The sequence below is a fragment of the Salvelinus alpinus genome, chromosome 3, assembly GCF_045679555.1.
Source record: "Salvelinus alpinus chromosome 3, SLU_Salpinus.1, whole genome shotgun sequence".
Classification (NCBI taxonomy): domain Eukaryota; kingdom Metazoa; phylum Chordata; class Actinopteri; order Salmoniformes; family Salmonidae; genus Salvelinus; species Salvelinus alpinus.
In genome coordinates, this window is record NC_092088.1 from 37,636,848 (window position 1) to 37,662,169 (window position 25,322).

General features: G+C 43.4%; 1 protein-coding gene across 2 annotated transcripts in view; it reads left to right on the plus strand.

The window, feature by feature from the left end:
* The first annotated feature begins 1,139 nt into the window (after positions 1-1,139).
* The window catches only part of LOC139570635 (A-type potassium channel modulatory protein KCNIP2-like), a 221,134-nt gene continuing 196,951 nt past the window's right edge, over positions 1,140-25,322 (plus strand). Inside the window, exon 1 of one of the 2 annotated variants that reach the window (XM_071392676.1) lies at positions 1,140-1,604. In XM_071392676.1, coding sequence (XP_071248777.1) covers positions 1,529-1,604 — 76 coding nt within the window. In that variant the 5' untranslated portion in view covers positions 1,140-1,528. The remainder of the gene's footprint in view (positions 1,605-25,322) is intronic. The other variant, XM_071392681.1, reaches the window with a different exon arrangement.

Genomic DNA, 25,322 nt, shown 5'->3' on the forward strand with positions numbered 1-25,322 from the left:
TGCATTTTGGGTTTCACGCAATAACAAAATGAGGTGAGTAAGGGTTCACAATTTTTTTTGAGAACTTCCGGAAATGAATGGTGGGATGTGAACGATGGTAGATGACACACACCCTTCAACATTGTCACGATCGTCTTTATGTGGAAGAGAGGACCAAGGCGCAGCGTGATACGAATACATCTTCTTTAATTATAACGAAGACGAAACAAACACTCTTACAAACTAATACAAAACAACAAACGACCGTGAAGCTACAATCCTACGTGCACACATGCAACATAGACATAGACAATTACCCACAACCTGTCTAATGCCTATGGCTGCCTTAAATATGGCTCCCAATCAGAGACAATGATAGACAGCTGTCTCTGATTGAGAACCACTCAGGCAACCATAGACATAACTAGACACCTACACTGAACACAACCCCATAAACTCAAACTAGCACTAACTTGCATTAACAGAAAAAATGGCTGACAATTAGATAACTTGCCACAGAATGCTGCAGCAGCCCGCAAGGAATTTATAGATCAGACAGTCAGAGTCTCTGCCTCCACTGCGTTTCTGCCTTATGTGTCCACTACTATCACTAGTGGTGATTATTACCATTTACATGACCTCCCATTTTCTTCTCTTTAATTGTCTTGTACAATGTTTCACTGTTGCATTAATCCTCATTTGAAATATTGTTGAGTGGGATACATGGGGTAATGGAAATCCATTTTCAAAGAATAAGGTCTATTTAAATTATTTTCATTATTCCCTATATCTATAAGGTTCAAATCTGAAATTGGTTCATGCCCTGGGATTCTCTGTGCGCTGCGCCTGAGATGCTCGTGGTCCATTGCCCTGTGGTGGTGAACTTCAAAAATATGATTCTGTTGCTGTCTGCTTCAGTGGTGCTGAATCTCCAATCGCCGCTATTACAGCTGATTTGTTTCCTTAAACACAATCGGATATTTTGCTCTACTGACAAAGTCAATACAGATCAGAGGCTAAGTATTTCAGAATCGGATTGTTGTTGTTATTAAATTGGAGGTGATCGGAGGTGTTGCCGACTTCATCAAACACACCTTAGGTAGTGAGGTCACCACCACGTGCACCGCGCATTCTCACATCGAGAAGATTCAGCCGCCACAGTAACCACGCGCTCGAGCCACTCACTCCCTCAGCTCAAGAATACACCAACATTCCGAACTGACACGAGAGAGAATAGCTTTAGTGCGCTTGCTTGAATCAGTCTGGTTCTCAATCGCTCGACAATCCTAGTGTGAGTGACTGTGTGTAAATGTGTGTGTTAGCAGGCAACAGGCGGGTGGAGAGATCGGGGAGCCAGCTTGGATAGCGGAGAGCGCACACCACCAGCGCAGTCGAGACTAAAACGGAAATAACGAATTAACTACCAAAGGGATTGTCATTTCATAACATCCTATCAAACGTTAATGACACATCGTTAAAGGAGGCAAAACGAAAAACACAACAGAGATTGATTTATTATCCATAGTTTTCCGTTCCAGCGCGTGGAAAGATGAAGACTAAAAACCTGGAGCAAAGCTTGTCTGATTCCAGAGAATTGGATGGATCGTATGACCAGCTGACTGGTGGTGAGTGATGGGCTTTCGCAGCCCCGGCTTTATTAGACCGGTTAAAGATGCCGTATGACTAGAAAAACTGAAATAGTTGGTTAGCCAATATAGCTTAAAACTGTTGCCTATAAAATTGTTTGTGAAGGTTAAGATGCTTCACAATTCCCAAGTCATGCAAGACCTGTTGTAAATAGTGTTACATTAGATAATGTAGGCTATATCGTTTTAAAAAAGCGAGCAGCCTATAGTAACCATGTCTTATCACACAATGTATGAATTTATATATGTCACATTGCATATTTTATTGCTAGTATTTGCGTGCATGTTGATGTGTGACGTCTGCAGCCTGATCACTGGAAACAGACTTCGATTTAGGATGTTTGAAAAGGTCATTAGAAGGTTGACATTTGCCTTCCTCAGTGCTCACAATTATTTTTATAAAAAATGCTTGCCCCACACTGGGTGCGAACTCGTGATGCTCGGAGCTGAAGCTGCTCAGCCACCTATGATTGCATGGCGATGGAATGTGTGCGAGGCGCGCAGTTTTGCTGACTTGGCTTTTCTAAAGGAGTCCATTGGCTGTCATGTTGAGATGCCCAAAGCACATCTCGATTAGAAACGTTGGTGCTGGCCTGAAGTCCTGGTGATATAGCCTAAAATTAAACGAGCCATATTGGTGAAAGTGTGCGTTTTCGAATCACACGATCCAACATGTATGTGCTTTCTCCTTTATAGAACTGTTTTGCTAAATAGTTTTGGACTGAATTATCTTGGATTCTACATTTAGTGTGCTGCACTAATCTTTTTGAGTTTCTAGTGCGATTGGTTTTTGCCACGTGCCTTTGCTAATGTGTGTGTCCATCAGGATTTTAGAATGTCATGCAGATGGAGCTAAATGTCAAGACATTTTCAATGAAAAACAAATACCGAATTTGGTGTGTGTGTGTGTGTGTGTGTGTGTGTGTGTGTGTGTGTGTGTGTGTGTGTGTGTGTGTGTGTGTGTGTGTGTGTGTGTGTGTGTGTGTGTGTGTGTGCAGAATGTCAGTAAAACCAAATATAAATAATATAAACGGAGCACAGCAGAGGAACTGCAGACAATAATATTATTGGTCCATAATTAATGGACTATATGTGAAAGTGCGTGTGTGCGTGCGCACATGCCTATTTGTAAGTAGTCTGTGTGTGCATAGCGACCTTTCCAAACGCTGTCTTCCTTAGTTCCATTAGGTCAGTGTTGTTACTAGATGTTATTAAGATATGTAATTAGATGCGGTTTATGTGACGTTTGACAGAGTACCATGAAACACCATTTGTCTGTTTTGTGCTAGTTGACAGAGTAAAACGATAGCATTGTGCCCAAACACATTGTTACTCTACAAGAGGCAAGCCTTGCACTGGCTGCCTGACGCACGCACACCTGCACACACGTAAGTTATCTTTGTAGAGTATGAGCTTTCATTCTTCCAGCCAAGCTCTTGGCATGATTAATATGATTTTTCCTCGATGCATGAGAGCTATTATTGTTGACTGGGCTGTATTGTGAACATGATGTGACATATTGAACATGTGACATCTACATTGACATATTGCATATACAGTACATTGATGTATTGACAACACAACTAGGCCTATCATAATGCACTGCAACACAGGGTCTATGCACATGTTTAACAACAGTCCCTTGATGGGCTTTTAGGAATTAGTAACTGAAAAATGGAACCTGTGGCCTCCGCATGCCACACAACTGTGTTAGCCTGCTGAGCTAAAGCCTATACGGACAGTGCTGGTAGACAGTAATGTGGTGTGTTTTAATGGTATGTGTTGAGACATGTTTTATGTATATCAGCTTTCTGTGGTAAAGCAATAGATGCAGATTAGCTACTGGTCTCCATACCTGAGTCTATTAAAGAAACAAACACACTGTGTTTATGTTTGTGTGTGCGTGCCTGTATTATTTGCCTTTAAAGGTCAACTGCCCCTTAGGACCAACTTCTCTGGTTTTAAACGGCATCGAAATAAGCCAGAAACATTAATTATTGTGTCAAAATTGACATCAAAGTGTAAATAGGATAATTTTTGCCATAAAGTCAGTCTGGTTTAAAACTGAGCTTTGTAAGTGAGTTCGTCACTACTTACTGAAGGGTTTGCTATGGATTACTTACTTACCCACTTTTGCCAATGATGCTCAATTGCTCAGAGACAACATATTGTGGTACACCCCAGCTGCCATGTGGGCATTTGTTGTCCAGTCTGCATATGGGTGCAACGTACACACGTTTCCCTCTGCAAATAGGAGTGAAAATGGGATTCCATAAAGTCGGTGCAAACTTCCAATGCATTTCAACAATATTGCCAGATGGCCAGGAATGGATTACATCCGACATGATCACTTCTGCTGCCTGTCAACTGTCAAACCACTGGTGTTGGTGAGTACGTTAGCTAAGTAGATAGCTGGTACTAGCTAGCTAGTAGCTATTTTTGGTTATACAACATTATTTGATAATGCTAGTGAGCCAGGCTAACTATATGATACCACAGATGAAAGGGGGATGATACTGTAGCTAGCTTAATGCATCAAGACGCACCTCCAACAACACTTAAAACCTCACATACATGTAATTCTGCCCTAAAACAATGCCAATTTATCTCATCAGTGGCATATGGCTTTTTAGGTGAGCGCTGTTTCCGCCCTGTGATAAGCGAGGCCCACTTTGTCAAAGGCAGGGACGTCAAATATTTATCTTGTCCATTCCAAGCGCGCCTCTCCAGGGTGCTGTTGGAGAAATGTATCGCTGCAGCGCTCCACCAACGTCAAAACATCATGTAGCAGAAAAAGCATATGGTAGAAAGAGTAGCATATGTGGCCTTTTCTATAGCCTACAGGCTGGAGATAAAATGTATGACAATATAATGAGACAGAAACCTTTTACATCGGGTTTCTCAGATCAAATGGCCTAACCTAATTGGTGCCCAATCAAATAAAAAAATGCGCTGACACGTTAACAAACCACATATCATTAAACAGGACAGGCCAAAGTAAAATGGACAATCAGGCTAATCACAGCTGCTGTCCAGGAGTTTATTCCCGTGGGCTAATTTGTCATGATCAGTGATTTCAAGTTTGTATCCTTACAATGTTTATGAGCTAATCACAGCGAAAAATAAAATACTTCTGCATTCCCCACTGTGTGAACACATTGCAAATAGGCTCAGGATAACTCCTTCTGATAATGTTGGGTAACTGATATTCAGAGCTTTAATAGCCAAATTGATTAGTCACGGGAATCAGGACTAATAAAGCGAATGCAATGGCCTTTTTTTTTACAAACAGTGGGCCTACCACATGGATGGGCATTCATAAAATTCCATTGCTGGCCGACATGGTAGGCTACATCCAAGTAAGCACGGGCTGACATCTTTCGGACATCTTTTTTTGGTCATGTCCGGACTGGCAGTCTTTTTCTGGTGTTTTACAAATGGTAGACCTACCATGGGAATTCCTAAAATTATATTTCAGGTGACACTGTAGGCTATACCTCAGTAAGCATGGACTGACGCTGATGTCTTTTGGACATCTATTTTTGGTCTTGTCCGGACCGGTCTTAATTTCCAGGGTGGCACAAAGGCCAGGACGGGCCCTGGAGGAAGATGTGCATAGCTCACGTTAGCTTTTGTTAGCAAGGTATCTAGCTAACTGTAGCCCGTTTCCATTTAGGGTCAATCCAGGGCAGGCACTTGGATACTAACCTGCTAGCTAATCATAGGATACAGCCAGCTAGCTTTGAATAATGTTTAGAGCAAACTGGCTAGCTAACGTTAGCTAGCTAGCCAACTGATTTAAACTCTGACAAAGGTATATCTAACCCAGATTTGCAAGTTAGGTAGCTAGCTTGCCTGTTCTCATAAAAGTTGTACGTGTATTTTCTAGGGCAAAAGTAAATTAAGGATGGTACTTGTCTACTTGTACTCTACACACAACTTCTTTTTATTTGCTAGGTAAGTGTATGCATGCTGTCTTCATAAGCACATCAATGTGATATTTACAGCATTAAATGTTTTGTCTTTGTAACACAACACAATCATCGATTTTTGTTGTTGATAAATGTATCTACACTCAAGCTGGCCGATGTTTGTGCAATTTTCATATGTAGTCTACACCTGTTGTAGGGATATTAGCAGTTCTGGGATTTGTCTCATGGGAAAGATCTAACAGCGAACATAAAGAGAGCTGAGATGAAAACACTAGACAGATAGAATATTGTGGTGTAGAACAGCTGAGCTGACTCAAAACAGGCATTCACCTCGCAGATGATACCATTTCCATGGTAACATGTATTTACATGACGTGATGAAATGTTGAAACTAAGTTGCAAGCTACTTTTGTAGCAAGGTCTTATGAAACACATTCCAGACACTGGCTGTTGCTATCTTGCCATAACTGATTTGACGGAGAAATATCAGCTAGATAGGATAGCCAGTCAAGAGGGGAGAAGTCCTCAACTTCAAACTTTGTTCTCTTCATAGCAAAGATAGCTTAGCTTACCTTGCTGTACTCACTACTGGACTTGTTTGTTGTGATTGAATGGCAAAAACACACTCAAGAAACACCCACATCAAACTACACCCCCAAGACAACTGTCGTTTGCCTTCAGTCATGGACACTAGCATTTCTTAATGAAAAAAGAGTGCATTTTTGGGAAGAAGGAATGGTGAATCCTTCTCTTAATGTGTGTGCGTAGTCTGTGTGTGTGCGTGTTTGTGTGTGTGCGTGTTTGTGTGTGTGATGTCTCTTGAGTATTGTATATGTGGTGGAAGAGCAGACTTACCGTATATAATGTTTCTATAATAATTTTTTTATTATAGATTTTTTATTTTTACGTTTACCCCTTTTTCTCATCAATTTTGTGGTATCCAATTGATAGTTATAGTCTTGTCTCATTGCTGCAACTCCCGTACGGACTCGGGATAGGCGATGGTCGAGAGCCACGCGTCCTCCGAAACACGACCCAACCAATCCACACTGCTTCTTGACACAATACCCGCTTAACCCGGAAGCCAGCCACACCAATGTGTGGGAGGAAACACTGTACACCTGGCGACCGTGTCAGCGCGCATGCGCCCGGCCCGCCACAGGAGTCGCTAGAGCGCGATAGGACAAGGACATACATACCGGGCAAACGCTCCCCGAACCCGGACGACGCTGGGCCAATTGAGCGCCACCCCATGGGTCTCCCAGTCGCGGCCGGCTGCAGCAGATCCTGGACTCAAACCAGGATATCTAGTGGCACAGCTAGCAACTGCGATGCAGTGACCACTGCTCCACTCGGGAGGCCAATGTTTCTATAATTACCTCTCGTCTCTCAGCTAGTGCTCTTAAACACAAAGGGGAACGCTACCACACACGCACAAATGAATCCAAGCCCGCAAACACAGTCATCACTGCTCCACTATACCATGTCAACAGTCTACCTGGCAGGCAATATTTGGTACATGGCGCTATTATTACGTCTTTTAGAATATCTTGGTCAGATTGAACAATGGTTGTGGAAGGAAATTGTAAAAATACATCTTTATGTGACTTTATAACATGGCATTGTTGAATACTAATTTTTGATGGGCTTGAAGGGCATTCTAGAGATTGCATTATTTCCCTATAAAGGACAGTATATTTATACATGGTAGAATTCAATGGCTATAGTTAATTTTTCCATGTTTTGTTTGAGCTGCTTTTGAAAGCAAAAAACTGAATTGAAACAGTATTGGTATTGTTGAATAAGATTTTCATAATAGCAAGATAGGACTGATGGTTTGGTTAGTTAAACTAGCAAGCTACTACTCGTTGAACACATTTTTATGGCAAATGTGTTAAATTATAGCCATGGTATAAAAGGGATAACCAACTCGGGCTCTATGCGTTCTCTGGAAAATAATGCAACTCTGTGGAAGGTCAGTTCCTCTAGCGCCGGTATTCCCAAATTGCGGGGGTACGAGCAATGCCGTAGGCTACTTCCGGTTTGGAGCGTGCAGTCGCAAATCCGCTTCGCTCCACAGGTAGTTTTACCATTTTCATTTTCATTACAGTACAACGGTTTGATTTGTTTGATCTTAGCTAGCTACATAGCCGTCTTTGTATCAAAGATAATTGTGTAGTTATTGAGGTTCGCTAGCCAGCTATCTTCGTCCGAACGTAACGTGACGAGGTCAACACTGCTAGCTAGCCAGCTAGCCACCGAATAGCAGCATAGCAGCACTGGAGAAACGATTACATTACAACGGAACGACTTGATTAGTGTAGTGTTAGCTGGCTACATAGTTGTCTTTGCTATCTTTGTATCTAAGATAATTGTGTAGCTTAGAGTTGGTTAGAGTAATTATTCGGTTAACTAGCCCGCTATTTTCGTCCGCCGCGCTGCGCTGCCGTCTCCTACCTAGTCAACACTGCTAGCTAACACTGCTAGCTAGCCAACTTCTACCGAATAGCAGCACTGTAGAAATTCACATTACAACTTACATTACAACGGAACGACTTGATTAGCGTAGTGTTAGCTAGCTACTTAGTTGTCTTTGCTGTCCTTGTATCCAAGATAATTGTGTAGTTTTGAGAAATTGTCGAGGTTACCTAGCCAGCTACACGTTCAAACAAAGTCAACAACGCAGCCACTGCTAGCCAGCCTACTTCACCGCCAGCAGTACTATATCATTTTAGTCAATAAGATTTTATTTTACTTTTGCAACGTAAGCTTAACTTCCTGAACATTCGAGACGTGTAGTCCACTTGTCATTCTAATCTCCTTTGCATTAGCGTAGCCTCTTCTGTAGCCTGTCAACTATGTGTCTGTCTATCCCTCTTCTCTCCTCTCTGCACAGACCATACAAACGCTTCACACCGCGTGGCCGCTGCCATTCTAACCTGGTGGTTCCAGCGCGCACGACCCACGTGGAGTTCCAGGTCTCCGGCAGCCTCTGGAACTGCCGATCTGCGGCCAACAAGGCAGAGTTCATCTCAGCCTATGCGTCCCTCCAGTCCCTCGACTTCTTGGCACTGACGGAAACATGGATTACCACTGACAACACTGCTACTCCTACTGCTCTCGCCTCGTCTGCCCACGTGTTCTCGCACACCCCGAGAGCTTCTGGTCAGCGGGGCGGTGGCACTGGGATCCTCATCTCTCCCAAGTGGACATTCTCTCTTTCTCCCCTGACCCATCTGTCTATCGCCTCCTTTGAATTCCATGCTGTCACAGTTACCAGCCCTTTCAAGCTTAACATCCTTATAATTTATCGCCCTCCAGGTTCCCTTGGAGAGTTCATCAATGAGCTTGACGCCCTGATAAGTTCCTTTCCTGAGGATGGCTCACCTCTCACAGTTCTGGGTGACTTTAACCTCCCCACGTCTACCTTTGACTCATTCCTCTCTGCCTCCTTCTTTCCACTCCTCTCCTCTTTTGACCTCACCCTCTCACCTTCCCCCCTACTCACAAGGCAGGCAATACGCTTGACCTCATCTTTACTAGATGCTGTTCTTCCACTAATCTCACTGCAACTCCCCTCCAAGTCTCCGACCACTACCTTGTATCCTTTTCCCTCTCGCTCTCATCTAACACTTCCCACACTGCCCCTACTCGGATGGTATTGCGCCGTCCCAACCTTCGCTCTCTCTCCCCCGCTACTCTCTCCTCTTCCATCCTATCATCTCTTCCCTCTGCTCAAACCTTCTCCAACCTATCTCCTGATTCTGCCTCCTCAACCCTCCTCTCCTCCCTTTCTGCATCCTTTGACTCTCTATGTCCCCTATCCTCCAGGCCGGCTCGGTCCTCCCCTCCTGCTCCGTGGCTCGACGACTCACTGCGAGCTCACAGAACAGGGCTCCGGGCAGCCGAGCGGAAATGGAGGAAAACTCGCCTCCCTGCGGACCTGGCATCCTTTCACTCCCTCCTCTCTACATTCTCCTCTTCTGTCTCTGCTGCTAAAGCCACTTTCTACCACTCTAAATTCCAAGCATCTGCCTCTAACCCTAGGAAGCTCTTTGCCACCTTCTCCTCCCTCCTGAATCCTCCTCCCCCTCCTCCCCCCTCCTCCCTCTCTGCGGATGACTTCGTCAACCATTTTGAAAAGAAGGTCGACGACATCCGATCCTCGTTTGCTAAGTCAAACGACACCGCTGGTTCTGCTCACACTGCCCTACCCTGTGCTTTGACCTCTTTCTCCCCTCTCTCTCCAGATGAAATCTCGCGTCTTGTGACGGCCGGCCGCCCAACAACCTGCCCGCCTGACCCTATCCCCTCCTCTCTTCTCCAGACCATTTCCGGAGACCTTCTCCCTTACCTCACCTCGCTCATCAACTCATCCTTGACCGCTGGCTACGTCCCTTCCGTCTTCAAGAGAGCGAGAGTTGCACCCCTTCTGAAAAAACCTACACTCGATCCCTCCGATGTCAACAACTACAGACCAGTATCCCTTCTTTCTTTTCTCTCCAAAACTCTTGAACGTGCCGTCCTTGGCCAGCTCTCCTGCTATCTCTCTCAGAATGACCTTCTTGATCCAAATCAGTCAGGTTTCAAGACTAGTCATTCAACTGAGACTGCTCTTCTCTGTGTCACGGAGGCGCTCCGCACTGCTAAAGCTAACTCTCTCTCCTCTGCTCTCATCCTTCTAGACCTATTGGCTGCCTTTGATACTGTGAACCATCAGATCCTCCTCTCCACCCTCTCCGAGCTGGGCATCTCCGGCGCGGCCCACGCTTGGATTGCGTCCTACCTGACAGGCCGCTCCTACCAGGTGGCGTGGCGAGAATCTGTCTCCGCACCACGTGCTCTCACCACTGGTGTCCCCCAGGGCTCTGTTCTAGGCCCTCTCCTATTCTCGCTATACACCAAGTCACTTGGCTCTGTCATATCCTCACATGGTCTCTCCTATCATTGCTATGCAGACGACACACAATTAATCTTCTCCTTTCCCCCCTCTGATAACCAGGTGGCGAATCGCATCTCTGCATGTCTGGCAGACATATCAGTGTGGATGACGGATCACCACCTCAAGCTGAACCTCGGCAAGACGGAGCTGCTCTTCCCCCCGGGGAAGGACTGCCCGTTCCATGATCTCGCCATCACGGTTGACAACTCCATTGTGTCCTCCTCCCAGAGCGCTAAGAACCTTGGCGTGATCCTGGACAACACCCTGTCGTTCTCAACTCACATCAAGGCGGTGACCCGTTCCTGTAGGTTCATGCTCTACAACATTCGCAGAGTACGACCCTGCCTCACACAGGAAGCGGCGCAGGTCCTAATCCAGGCACTTGTCATCTCCCGTCTGGATTACTGCAACTCGCTGTTGGCTGGGCTCCCTGCCTGTGCCATTAAACCCCTACAACTCATCCAGAACGCCGCAGCCCGTCTGGTGTTCAACCTTCCCAAGTTCTCTCACGTCACCCCGCTCCTCCGCTCTCTCCACTGGCTTCCAGTTGAAGCTCGCATCCGCTATAAGACCATGGTGCTTGCCTACGGAGCTGTGAGGGGAACGGCACCTCCGTACCTTCAGGCTCTGATCAGGCCCTACACCCAAACAAGGGCACTGCGTTCATCCACCTCTGGCCTGCTCGCCTCCCTACCTCTGAGGAAGTACAGTTCCCGCTCAGCCCAGTCAAAACTGTTCGCTGCTCTGGCACCCCAATGGTGGAACAAACTCCCTCACGACGCCAGGTCAGCGGAGTCAATCACCACCTTCCGGAGACACCTGAAACCCCACCTCTTTAAGGAATACCTAGGATAGGATAAAGTAATCCTCCTAACCCCCCCCTCCCCCTTAAAAGAGTTAGATGCACTATTGTAAAGTGGTTGTTCCACTGGATATCATAAGGTGAATGCACCAATTTGTAAGTCGCTCTGGATAAGAGCGTCTGCTAAATGACTTAAATGTAAATGTAAATGGGTACAGAGTTTTTTTTCTCACCTGAGTAGCCTCGTTTCACTGCCCACATTTTTTTTAACCATCTAGTGTTCAGCCAAATAACAACACAATGTCAAATACAGGTAGCCTAGTCAAATAATTAACATCCAATCACATTAAACGTTACTCTCTTGCGGGAAACCTTCACTCTTGCACAGACATTTAAAAACGAAACGTGAGAATTTGAAAAATAAGCCACGGGAGTTTTTTGAGCGAGAATATAGACGACTTTCGAGTAGTCAGACATGTATGAAAGCAACAGATACCATTAATAAAAAGGGGCTAGAAGCGTCTTATATGGTGAGCTAACGAAGTGGCTAGGACAGGCAAGCCCCATACTATTGTGGAGGACTTAATTCTTCCTGCTGCCGCGAATAATGGCTGGGGCAATGCTGGGGGATAAGGCCAAAAAAACTACACAGACAATGTCTTCATCAAACAACATTGTTTCACGACGCATCAGTGACATGGCAGGAGATGTTTTGAAACAATTACTGCTTCACATACAAGCCAGTGAATTATACAGCTGAATTATACAGCTGGATGAGTCAACGGACGTGGTGGGCCTGGCACAGCTCCTGGTTTATGTCCGTTATGTTTATGGGGGGTCAATTAAGCCTGAAACTATGTCTAAAGCCTGGTCACAGCCTGAGGAAGCCATAGGAAAAGGAATCTGGTTGATACCCCTTTAAATGGAAGAAAGACGGGAAATGAAACACAGATTAAAAAAAAAAAAATCACTTACGGGTTAGATTTCCTCAGGTTTTCGCCTGCAAAATCTGTGTTGTTATACTCACAGACAATATTTTGACAGTTTTGGAAACTTTGGAGTGTTTTCTATCATAATTATATGCATATTCTATGATCTGGACCTGAGAAATAGTCTGTTTACCTTGGGAACGTTATTTAACGGAAAATAATCTGACCCCTAGCGTCAAGAGGTTAAAGCAAGGCCCCTGACCTCTCGTGCATTTTCTGCATTATGCAATTATATGGGCAGCGACCATGTAACGATTTTACAACACACAGAAGTGGTTGTCAAGGGGCAAAGTATCGGCACGTTTTTTTTTAAATTGAGAGACGAGCTTAAAGTTTTATTTACTGACCGTAATTTTCACTTGTCTGACCGCTTGCATGATGACGAGTTTCTCACATGACTGGCCTATCTGGCTGATGTTTTTTCTCGCCTGAATGATCGGAATCTAGGATTACACGGACTCTCCGCAACTATATTCAATGTGCGGGACAAAATTGAGGCTATGATTAAGAAATTGGAGCTCTTTTCTGTCTGTATTAACAAGGACAACTCACGGGTCTTTCCATCATTGTATGATTTTTTTGTGTGCAAATGATCTCAAGCTTACGGACTATGTCAAATGTGATATAGTGAAGCACCTGAGTGAGCTGGGTGCGCAATTACGCAGGTACTTTCCCGAAACGGACGACACAAACAACTGGATTCGTTATCCCTTTCATGCCCTGCCTCCAGTCCACTTACCGATATCTGGACAAGAGAGCCTCATCGAAATTGCAACAAACGGTTCTGGGAACATTTAATTTAATCAGAAGCCACAGCCAGATTTCTGGAAATGCCTGCGCTCAGAGAATCCTGCCTTGGCAAATCGCTCTGGTTAAGACACTAATGCCCTTTGCAACCACGTACCTATGTGAGAGTGGATTCTCGGCCCTCACTAGCATGAAAACTAAATACAGTCTGTGGTGAGTTATTCACAATTTTTGATGAACAAAAAATATTCTATTTGTAAGATGGCTTAATAAAGAGCAAAATTGATTACTATTATATTATTATTTGTGCCCTGGTCTTATATGAGCTCTTTGTCACTTCCCATGGGCCGGGTTGTGACAAAACTCACACTCATTTTTATTTTAAATAAATGTATTGTATAGTGTGTGTGTGTGTGTGTGGCAGGCTTACAATGATGGCAAAAAACAACATTTGAGAGTGCGCTGACCCTGGTGCTAGAGGGGGTACGCAGCTGGAGGTTGAATGTTTGAAGGAGTACGCGAACCACTGCTCTAGTGCATCGTGGAACACACCTTTCATGCCAATTATTTTTTTCCATGGAATGCATAGCCCCTTGTTGATTATCCCTTTGGTAATCTGACCAGATAATACCCGGAATGTGACTTTCCCATGACTTCTTTACCTTGTTGTTATAGAGACCATGACAACAACGAGAAAATCAGTTCACAACTGTGTGACAAATGTTTCTATAGGAAGGGGGTTCCACTCTTCCTTGTGTCCATCTACCTCTATTAAATGACTGGATAACCTGCAAATGTCACGTGCACCCCATTTCCCCTTCTTTTTTCTCTCCATGGTGTATTAGAGCTTAAACCAGTACTAACACTCTCCTATCTTAATTCTTTTCAAGCCCATTACACACTCTCTGTGCCTATAACACATAGGCCCATCACACCCTAAAGGCTAACGAAGAGACATGCCTTGTGGAAAGACTAAAAAAGGTGCAAGCTGGTAGTGTATACCACCTTCTTTGTATAGCATGTGTTTATGCATTGTTTTAGGAAAAGTGTGTACTTAATTTTATATGTGAGAAAGGAAGGGGTTTGGGGAAAAAGACAGTGTGTGTGGGGAAACTTGTTAGTCATGTAGTGTGTACCTCTGTATGAGTTATCTTGTTTGAGTGAGTGAGTGGGTGTGTGCAAGTTAAGTGAGTGTTCTTTACGCACATTAGTTGTGTGAGAGCATAAGTAGGATGTTGCTGACTACAGTGGATGGTGGGCAGTTTGCTTTCTCTGCCAGACACGAATATCCAATTAATTTGAGAGCTGGACTTGACCCTTCAACCCACCAACACACACACATGCATGCACGCACACACATGCTCAAACACAGACTGTTAGTCTCTCGATTCTCTTAATCTCCTTCCTCACACTTTGTTTGTGTGTGTGTGTGTGTGTGTGTGGCAGCCCCTCAGCAGTGGTCTGTTGCGCTAAATGCCACTTTCTTATATTTCATTATGTGAATTGTTTGCCCTTTGAGTCAGAGGTGTAGGCAGACATAGCCGTGTGGCTGGGGCTGAGTAAAAGTGACTGTGCCAACATTTTCCAGCAAAAATACCCAGACATCAGTGGTGTAGTCATGATGCATGGAGAAGTGGGTACACTGTAACTTTGCCAAACATTTTCCAAACTGCCTGCCTGGCGAATGAAAGGTGACTTGTGTGAAAAATGCTATGAGATACAGATGTAGGCTACTTTGAATAACCTAAAATCATGGCAATGAGAAATACATCCACCATTATATTCAGCATTAAATAATAGGCCTAGCCCTTATGGCTGATATGTTAGACTAAGGGACCAGATTAACACGGACATAAGAAATTGAACAGATTTCCGTGGTGGTGCGTTACATGAGAACGGGATACTCAAGGGGTTCCTACACTTTCCCAGCAGCTGAAGGCTTGGATGCCAGTTGCTGCTGATTTATCTCTGTATTGTGCGTTTTGCTACAGGAGATTTATGGGTTACAAAAAAAGGCCTAGGCTACATTCAGTTCCATACTCCATGGTTTCCACATATTTCTACCCTAACTTTTCTAGGCTGTAGTCTGATTTCTGTAGGCCGAGGCTATATCGTCTATAGGGGAAATAGTGATCGCTACCAGATCGAGTCAGCGCCCTGGCATAAACCTCATAGCCTGTCCGAGAAGCAAAATAAAGAGGCTAAACTGTAGAACTCATGAGACGACATGGGAATAAATACACAATTCTCGTTGTGACTGCGAATATCAGGAGTCATAGTATAGAGCGGAGTGCGGAGCTGTCCATTGCTGAAATCTTTGATATGATATTCACGGGCTCAGCCAGCGACTGCCAAGCCGCATTACCTGCCCCTGGTACAGAATAATATAGGCATATGCCAATTATAAACTGGGTGGTTCGAGCCCTGAATCCTGATTGGCTGAAAGACGTGGTATATCAGACCGTATACAATGGGTATGACAAAACATAACTACATTGGTAACCAGTTTATAATAGCAATAAGGCACCTCAGGGGTTTGTGATATATGGCCAATATACCACGGCCAAGGGCTGCGTCCGCGTTGCGTCGTGCCTAAGAACAACCCTTAGCCGTGGTATATTGGCCATATACCACACCCGCTCGGGCCTTATTGCTTAAATATTTCACGTGATTTGTGTTTGTGTAGGCTACTTTGTGCATGATTTCGCTATTGTATTGCATAATTGATACGTCATATACTTCCACTAAACTACCTTGTTATGCATCAGTGGGGATTAAGAAGTGAATATATACACCACTGCCTGACATATTTAAGTGAACATTTGCATCATCATCAAAATTTGCATCATTTAACACATAACACAAGATAAATATGACCAAAAAACAACCAATTTCCCCATTATTATTAAGTAGGCAGCGGAAGTGTGCAACTAGACAACCGCTTACAACAACTCCGCTGACAAAACAGGCCGACAGTCCAAGTCAGACAGTAAACAAACAATGAAATACACAACATGTCTATCACCTACATATTCAAAGAGATAGAGAGAGAGATTATTCAGCAGCAGACAAGTGCAGTGATAAAATTGTACTGTCACAAATGGATGAAATATCCAGTCCGTCATGTTGCGAGCTCATGAAATAATCATCATTTTATCAGATCAGATCTACCACTCAAATGAGTGATCTACAGTACAGGCACAACAGGTGTATTCAGGACCATGGTAAGCTCATCGGCCGGACACCAGCTCAGCACTGGATTGGAATTTGTGCAAACAGCTTATCGCACTATTGCACAAAGAAGCAAAGAAGAATAGAAAGCCCTGTAAATGTTTTCATTAAGTCCAGAAGAGCACACTTTTTGCCATATGAAAACAGCCACACCCAATACAATACAAACACTTTAGGCCTATATCTTGAACGGTACGGTGGGTATGAAATTAATATCTCACTTTGAATAAGCAAATGCTACTGTATAGCCAGTCATGAAATCATTACACACAATACCACAGCGAGTATGAATACAATAGCTCACTTGAATCAGCAAACATAAACCTGGCCTACCAAGGCAGGCATGAAAACATGAAATCATCATACATAGCCTTAAATTACAGTGGTAGCTCACTTTGAATCAAACACATACAGTGGTTCTTCCTTTCAAAGTTGCTTTGTACTGCAGCACAGCTTGTGGGCTGCCACATAATTATATGGCACGTTATTTAAGTGTCGGCCATTGTTGCCATTAATGCTAGTTAGTGTTAGTTTTACCACCAGAGGATATCTTTGAGAAGCTTTTAACTGTTTTTCATATTGGCTGTACTAGAGAATTTTAAAAACTGTTTTGTAAGAACATAGTATATGGGATTAATTTTAAGAAATGTACCTTCATTAATTTGATTAATATTATGGTGTTTCTATTCCAAGAAAAACGAAAAGCGAAACCCTCAGAGTTTCCTGACACTGTACAACGTGACCGGTCAGGAGTAGGCTACTAAGTGGCTGCGAGTGAAGAGCAAAATAATCCTAACATTTCCACACCCTAATTGTAGGCTGACCAATATGGAGATTCAGTGAAAATAAAAAAACTCATTGATTTATCAAGACCAAGACCAGTCCCCATTGCTTGTCTCAGAGCAGCACGAATGGTGCTGAAATAGTTGACCACACGCGGGTAGGCTATTGCTTCAAATCCTATTATAACAAATGCAAACAATTTGTAAAAGAACTCCAGCACAGAGAAGAGAATGGAGCCTTAAATAATAATACTTAAAAAATATATATATTTCATTATCTTGAGCTCAGTCTCCCTCTTGAGTCATTTGTATGTCTTATTTGAACAAACAGTGTGCTTAAAGCATCCAACAAACTCAGTGCATATAGTTGATTTTATTCAAACACATCTATATATGGAAAAATACATGTTTTAAATTTTTTACCAATTGATGGCTCAAAAGAACAGACAGCTTTCGGTCGCACAATTATTGTCTGGGACAGCCTTAGAAACAGAAGACAGGAGTGTCCCACATAGTAGAGAAGGCCCTACAGTACAGCAATATCTATAATAGAGACTTTGGTCCACTGTTACCTTCTGGGTTGTTCCACAAAAATAGTGCCTTTTTGATATTTTAAGTAGAAAATTGTGGACCAATATTGAATTTTAAAGCCTGTCATAATACATGAATTGCCATTTAATATATACCACATGGAGAATTCAAGAAATACGCTTTTTGTATATGAATAAAGGCTCGCTAAAGTGCCAAAATTTTGACATGTCCCTCCAAACCTGTCACTTCTAGGAAGATTTTAACTCTCTTAATCCCCAAATGTTTCAAAATGTCACCATCATTGTAAAGCCCTAGGGCTGGGCGACATGGTTCTAAATGTGCTTTATGAGCAGTGCATGACACTAGGGTAGCAACACATACAGTGCCTTCAGAAAGTATTCATAACCCTAGACTTATTCCATATTTTGTTGTTACAGCCTGAAAAAAAAATTCTCAGCCATCTACACACAATACCCCATAAATGACAAAGTGAAAACACATTTTTTGAGATTTGAAAAGGAAATATATCTAATTTACATAAGTTTCACACCACTGAGTCAATAAATGTTAGAATCACTATTGGCAGTGAGGTTTTCTGAGGGTTTTCTAAGAGCTTTGCACACCTGGATTGTACAATAATTGCACATTATTGTTGAAAAAATTCTGTCAAGTTGGTTGTTGATCATTGCTAGACAGCCATTTTCAAGTTTTTCCCTAGATTTTCAAGCCAATTTTTCAAGTCAAAACTGTAACTCGGCCTCTCAGGAACAATCAATGTCGTCTTGGTAAGCAACTCCAGTGTATATTTGGCCTTGTGTTTTAGGTTATTGTCATGTTGAAAGGTGAATATAGTGGGCACTTTGAATACAGTTGGAAAGCAGACTGAACTATGTTTTCCTCTAGGATTTTGTCTGTGTTGAGCTCTAGTGAGATTTGGATTAACCCCAAACACAAAACAAAATGGCACTGTATGAACAAACTAGGATAAAGATGATCATGAGCACTCACTTCAACTTAGCTAACATTTTCCCATCCTAATTGTTACCAAATATCAAAAAGGAGATTCAGTGGAAAAAGAAATCTGGAATAACTCAAGGGTGTGAATACTTCCTGAAGGCACTGTATATTCTAAGTGTTTTTAATAGGTCTTTCTCAATTCTGATTGTTTAATATTGTTCAGTCATTTATACTGTTCAATTGAACTTCAACCAAAAGTTGGAATATAGTGGGCGCGCTGAATACAGTGTTGTTTGTTTGACATGTAAGATTATTATGACAGGCTAGGTACCAAAGTGTTGGTCAGTGTTTCCAAGTGGACCCTAATTAGATGTTATATTAAACGTTTTATCATACCTAATTGTCACGCCCTGGCCATAGAGAGCCTTTTATTCTCTATTTTGGTTAGGCCATGGTGTGACTAGGGTGGGCATTCTAGTTTCTTTATTTCTATGTTTTCTATTTCTTTGTGTTTGGCCGGGTGTGGTTCTCAATCAGAGGCAGGTGTCTATCGTTGTCTCTGATTGAGAACCATACTTAGGTAGCCCTTTTCTCCACCTGTCTTTGTGGGAAGTTGACTTTGTTTAGGGCACATAGCCTTTAGCTTCACGGTTTGTTTTTGTAGTGTTTTTTGTTTTGTTCGGCGTCATTGTTATTAAATAAAAGAAAATGTACACTCACCACACTGCACCTTGGTCCTCTTCCTTTAACGGCCGTGACACTAATGTAGCTTTGATGTAGCTAAAATATTCACGCTTCGCCTATTCGTCTCTGATTTAGTATATACTGTTGCGTAAACAACATGCCGATCTAAGCTTACACCAGTACTAGTATCATGCTGAATTAGCTAGCTACGTTTGCTCTAAGTAAATGTAAATGTTGACTCCCAGAAGTTTAAAAAGGAACAAAAAGGAACAATTTAAACCACTACTTTTTTGGGGGGTCGAACCGGTTCAGGACTCTATTTTGTGGGTCGTAACAGTAACCCTGATATCACACACTCACAAACTGAAATCATAATATAATATGTGTACATATTGTACAATCAATTAGTGAGTGCCTCAAATATCATATTTATTTTTAGATATCCACTGTACACATCAATCAGTACAAATTGGTTCCTGTTTCAGTCATGTTTGTGTGTGTGTGTTGAAGTGTCTGAGTGTGTAGGGCCCTGTGAGTGTGCATAGAGACGGTGCAAAAATAAAGTACAAGGGTCAACTCAGATAGTCTGTGTAGCCATTTTGTTAGCTATTTAGCAGTCTTATGTCTTGGGGATAGAAGCTGTTCAGGACCGTGTTGGTGTCAGACTTGATGAACCGGTACCGCTTGCCATGCGGAAGCAGAGGGAACAGTCTATGGCTTGGGTAGCTGGAGTATTTAATGACTTTCCGGGGAGCTCAGCCCCAGTGATGTACTGAGACGTACGCACTACCTTCTGCAGCGCATTGCGGTCAGAGGCCGAGCAGTTGTCATACCAGGCAGTGATGTACCCAGTCAGGATGCTCTCGATGGTGCAGCTGTAGAACTTTTTGAGTATCTGAGGACCCATGCCAAATCTTTTCAGTCTCCTGAGGGGGAATAGGCATTGTCGAGCCCTCTTCAACACTTTCTTGGTGTGTTTGGACCATGATAGTTTGTTGGTGATGTGGACACCAAGGAACGTGAAGCTCTCAACTTGTTCCACTACAGCCCCGTCGATGAGAATGGGGGCGTGTTCGATCCTCCTTTTTCTGTAGTCGACAATGCGATTGAGGGCGGTGCTATTGCCATACCAAGCATTGATGCTGCCGGTCAAGATGCTCTCATTGGTACAGCTGTAGAACTTTTTGAGGATTTGAGGGCCCGTGCCAAAGCTTTTCATCCTCTGTCGCGGCTTCTTCACGGCAGGGCGCGTGTGTGTGGACTAGAGGTTGACATGAGTGAAGTTCTGGAGTCAACTCCGGGACAGGATCAACAGTCTACAGGAATGGGCAGTATAGGAATAGTTATTTTGCTGGAAATATGTCATGTGTGGAGTATTAAAAAAAACGATGTGTAGGCTAGGCCTAATATCATAAAAAAATAAAAAGCACATTTCCCCCCTCCTGTTGGCTCACTCCCGCCTTGCTCCAGTTGTTGCCGGTCATTAGGCTGATGCCAACCTATGTCAGTAGGCTAAATGATGACGCCTTCAAGGAATTGCAGTGTCTTGTTGCAGCCAAGGACGCATAACAAACATTAACATTAGAGCCAAGGAAAGAGCAATGTTTTAGCTAAATTTGATCGATTGATGGAGTTCTCTTTGACAAGGAAGGAACAGAGTACACTTGTAAAAAAACAAATGCTGCAATTGAATCAAATAGGCTACCTACCGGAGAGCGGGACAAGGAGGCCTGAAGCAGCATAGGTGCTCTACTCCTAACAACTTTACCCACAAGCCCGATTGTTTGTGTATTTAACTAAACCATGCAATCTGAGGTGAAGAGTGAAATAAAAATTGATTGACTTATGCAGTACTGCCGCTCAGATTTTTTTTTCTTCTGTTCATGTTGTACATTTTTATGTGTTGTAAATGTTCATTTGTGCGCTGTGCTCAGCTGTAGGCTACAGATTTATGCCGGTGCTGTGCTGAGCATACCATCCTGCTGGGGTCTCTGTCCTCGAATGTACAGCCTTAATCGATCTACATTTAGGTCATTTAGAATACGCTCTTATCCAGAGGCCTACAGTCAGTGCATTTAACTAAAATATACACTCCCGTGTCAACCTCTTTTGTGGACCTTATTTGAACACCGAGGAACATGAAGCTCTCGACTCGCTTCACTGCAGCCCCCCATTTCCTGTAGTCCACTATCAGTTCCTTGGTCTTACTGACGTTGAGGGAGAGGCTGTTGTTCCAGCACCACACTGTCACCTCCCTGTAGGCTGTCTCATCGTTGCCGGTGATCAGGCCTACCACGTCGTGTCGTCAGCAAACTTGATGATGGTGTTGGAGTCGTGCATGAACAGGGAGAACAGGAGGGGACTAAGCACACACACTTGTGGGCCCCCCGTGTTGAGGGTCAGCATGGCGGAGGAGCTGTTGCCCCGTCAGGAAGTCCAGGATCTAGTTGCAGAGGGAGGTGTTCAGTCCCAGGGTCCTAAGCTTGGTGACAAGCTTGGAGGGGACAATGGTGTTGAACTGTAGGGACAATGGTGTTGCGCTCTAGTCAATGAACAGCATTCTCACATAGGTATTCCTCTTATCTAGGTGGGTGAGGGAAGTGCATTTGAGATTGCGTTGTCTATGGATCTGTTGGGGCGATATGCAAATTAGAGTGGTTCTAGGGTGTCTGGAAGGATGGAGTTGATGTGTGCCATAACCAGCCTCTCAAGCACTTCAAGATTACAGATGTGATTGCTTCAGGGCGGTAGTCTTTGTGTAATGAAACCTTTGTTTTCTTGGGAACTGGAAAGGTCTTAAAACATGGGGATTACAGACTGGCACAAGGAGAGGTTGAAAATTACCGCACCCTGGAATACCGTCAGGCCCCGTGGCCTTGGAGAGCGAGAACACCCATTCCTCTGGGTTGGTGGCGGCCCCTCACACCCGGGACAATGTTGTTATTGTCGAAGCGTGTATAAAATGCAGTGAGTTTGTCTGGTAGAGCAGCATCGTTGGGCAGATCACAGCTGGGTCTTCCTTTGTAATCCGTAATGAACTGTAGCCCCTGCCACATGCGGCGGGCATCAGAACCTGTGTTATATGATTCCACCTATAGTTCTTCTATTAGAAATACTTCAATCATAGTCCACAGTTGCTGAGACCCGATAGTAAGGCGTCCCATTGTGACATAGCTACGCGCCTCTGAGACTACCATCTGCGGGGGGGGGGACACAGCCCGAACGTGCACTTCCCCACAATTCACAACCAATGCGTCCTCTATTAATTTGAATGTGTTGACAGTTGGAGCAATTGCTTGAGCTGCGCTGAGAATTCGAAAAGTATGAAAGTCAACGGTCCAATATTCTAGAACACTGCTGTGCGTACGTGTACACTTTTGGTACTCTGATAGACCCTTAATGGGTTAACAAACCAAACATTGAAATACCGTTATACAATGTAAAGTAAAAACCCAAAGTCTGTGCATCAATACCGGTATATTGTAAAATATTGTATACCGCCAAGCCCTATAAAGCCCTAGTTATGTTGTTGCTTTGACAGTCATTTCTGAAGATAATATCTGTTCAAAATGTGTGTGACCATTCAAATTTGATTTGATTTAAAGGGATAATTTGGGATTTGGTGATTTTGGGTAATTTCCTACTTACCCAGAGTCAGACAAAGTCATGGACACCATTCGTATGTCTTTGCATGCAGTTTGAAGGAAGTTGTATGTAACATATTGTTAGCTTAGTGTAATTGCTGAAAGTCAATTGGTGTGTACATGCCACCTCCTCTCAAAAGAAGAGCAATAAACCTTCTATCTACTCCAAAGCTTTGTGGCTAGCACTTTGTACACTAAGTATTATTTACAAGTATATCTAAAATTATAATGTTTTGATTATGGTTATTTTGAAAGCATTTATTTTGCCATTTTTTAATCCGAACTACACACTTTATTCATTCGCTGAGACAGTGGGCACAAGGTTAGGCTGTGCTGGAGTGTAAACATAGTTGGCCAGCTGAGACAGATTTGACCGAGTTCGCTAGATATCAAGTAAGCAAAGTGTGGGAAGAGTACATCAACAGACTGCCATTGCTCATCCAAAGCAATATTTTTACCTTGCAACCGTGACTGAAGATTGTTGTCACTGCTGGAAGTATTTTCAAGCTATTAGTTAGCTTATGTTAGAAAGTAGCTAGCTAGGTCACGTAGTTAGACAGAGTTAGACAGCGGGCTGCCGACCACGCACTTCACGCGAGAGTTCCTACCACGAAATCTACCACTGTATACACAGCGGGAATATGGTGCGGTTTGGACAAAAGTTGGATTCAGATGTTTATTTGATAGCGAGGGATACATTTCACATTATGTCTGGTAAGTACAGTTCCTAGAGATTATAAATATGCCTTTGTGGACAGAAATGTTTTGGGGGGCGAAGCCTGCTATATTGTGGTATGGTTATTTTCTGTCGCCACCCACCAGATCAAAGCACAAGTCCAACCAATACACAGTGTTGTCCAAAAGCAGTGGGCATTCTATACACGTCAGAACAAAGACTGGGAATAAGTGTGAAGATGATCTAACATTATCTGATTGATTGATTGATTGATTGATTGATTGAATAGCAGCTGTTCTCATGATAAAATGTGATAGGACTGTCAATTGTCTTGTGGATAGGCTGTCCATGTCATGTAGTGTGTGTCACACAAAACTATTTGGATACAGTTTCTGTTGCAGATTCAAGTTGTAAGTTACACCATCTCATGCAAATTTGCTGATAAAAGAAGCAACTCAAACGCAATTGAAATTGCTTGCAGCATCCAATCCTGTCATACAACACATCTTGGTTCATAAATAGTTATTTTATCTAATGGCACAAATCTGTCTATATAAGGTACAACAGTTGACAGTGCATGTCAGAGCAAAAATCAAGCCAGGAGGTCGAAGGAATTGTCCGTAGAGTTCCAAGACAGGATTGTGTCGAGGCACAGATCTGGGGAAGGGTACTAAAACATTTCTGCAAGAACACAGTGGCATCCATCATTCTTAAATGGAACCAGTTTAGAACCACCAAGACACTTCCTGGAGCTGGCCACCTGGCCAAACTGAGGAATCATGGGAGAAGGTCCTTGGTGTGGGCGGTGACCAAGAACCCAATGGTCAATCTGACAGAGCTCCGGAGTTCCTCTGTGGAGATGGGAGAACCTTCCAGAAGGACAACCATCTCTGCAGCACTCCATAAATCAGGCCTTTATGGTAGAGTGACCAGACGGAAGCCACTCCTCGGTAAAAGGCACATGACAGCCCGCTTGGACAGCCCGCTTTTCTCTGGTTTAATGAAATCAAGATTGAACTCTTTGGCCTGAATGCCAAGCGTCATGTCTGGATGAAACCTGGCACCATCCCTACAGTGAAGCATGGTGGTGGCAGCATCATGCTGTGGGGATGTTTTTCAGTGGCAGGGACTGGGAGACTACTCAGGATCAAGGGAAAGATGAACGAAGAAAAGTACAGAGAGATCCTTGATGAAAACCTGTTCCAGAGTGCTCAAGACCTCAGACTGGTGCAAAGATTCACCTTCCAACAGGACAACAACCCTAAGCACACAGCCAAGACAACGAAGGAGTTGCTTCAGGACAAGTCCCAGCCAGAGCCCAGACTTGAACCCGATACAACATCTCTGGAGCTGACGCTCCCCATCCAACCAGACAGAGCTTGAGAGGATCTGCAGAGAAGAATGGGAGAAACTGCCCAAATACAGGTGTGCCAGGCTTGTAGCGTCATACCCTAGAAGACTCGAGGCTGTAATTGCTGCCAAAAGTGATTCAAAAAAGTGCTGAGTAAAGATTCTGAATACTTATATAAATGTGATATTTCCGTTTTTTACATTTCTAAATACCTGTTTTTGCTTTGTCATTATGGGATATTGTGTGTAGATTGATTAAGGGGGAAAACAATGTAATGAATTTTAGAGTAAGGCTGTAACGTAACAAAATGTGGGAAAAGTTAAGGTGTCTGAATACTTTCAGAATGCACTGTATGGCCTTCAAACTTGTTCACATAAAGGTTAATAGTCGATGCTGTCAATGTCTTATGTTTTTTCAACATACAACCTT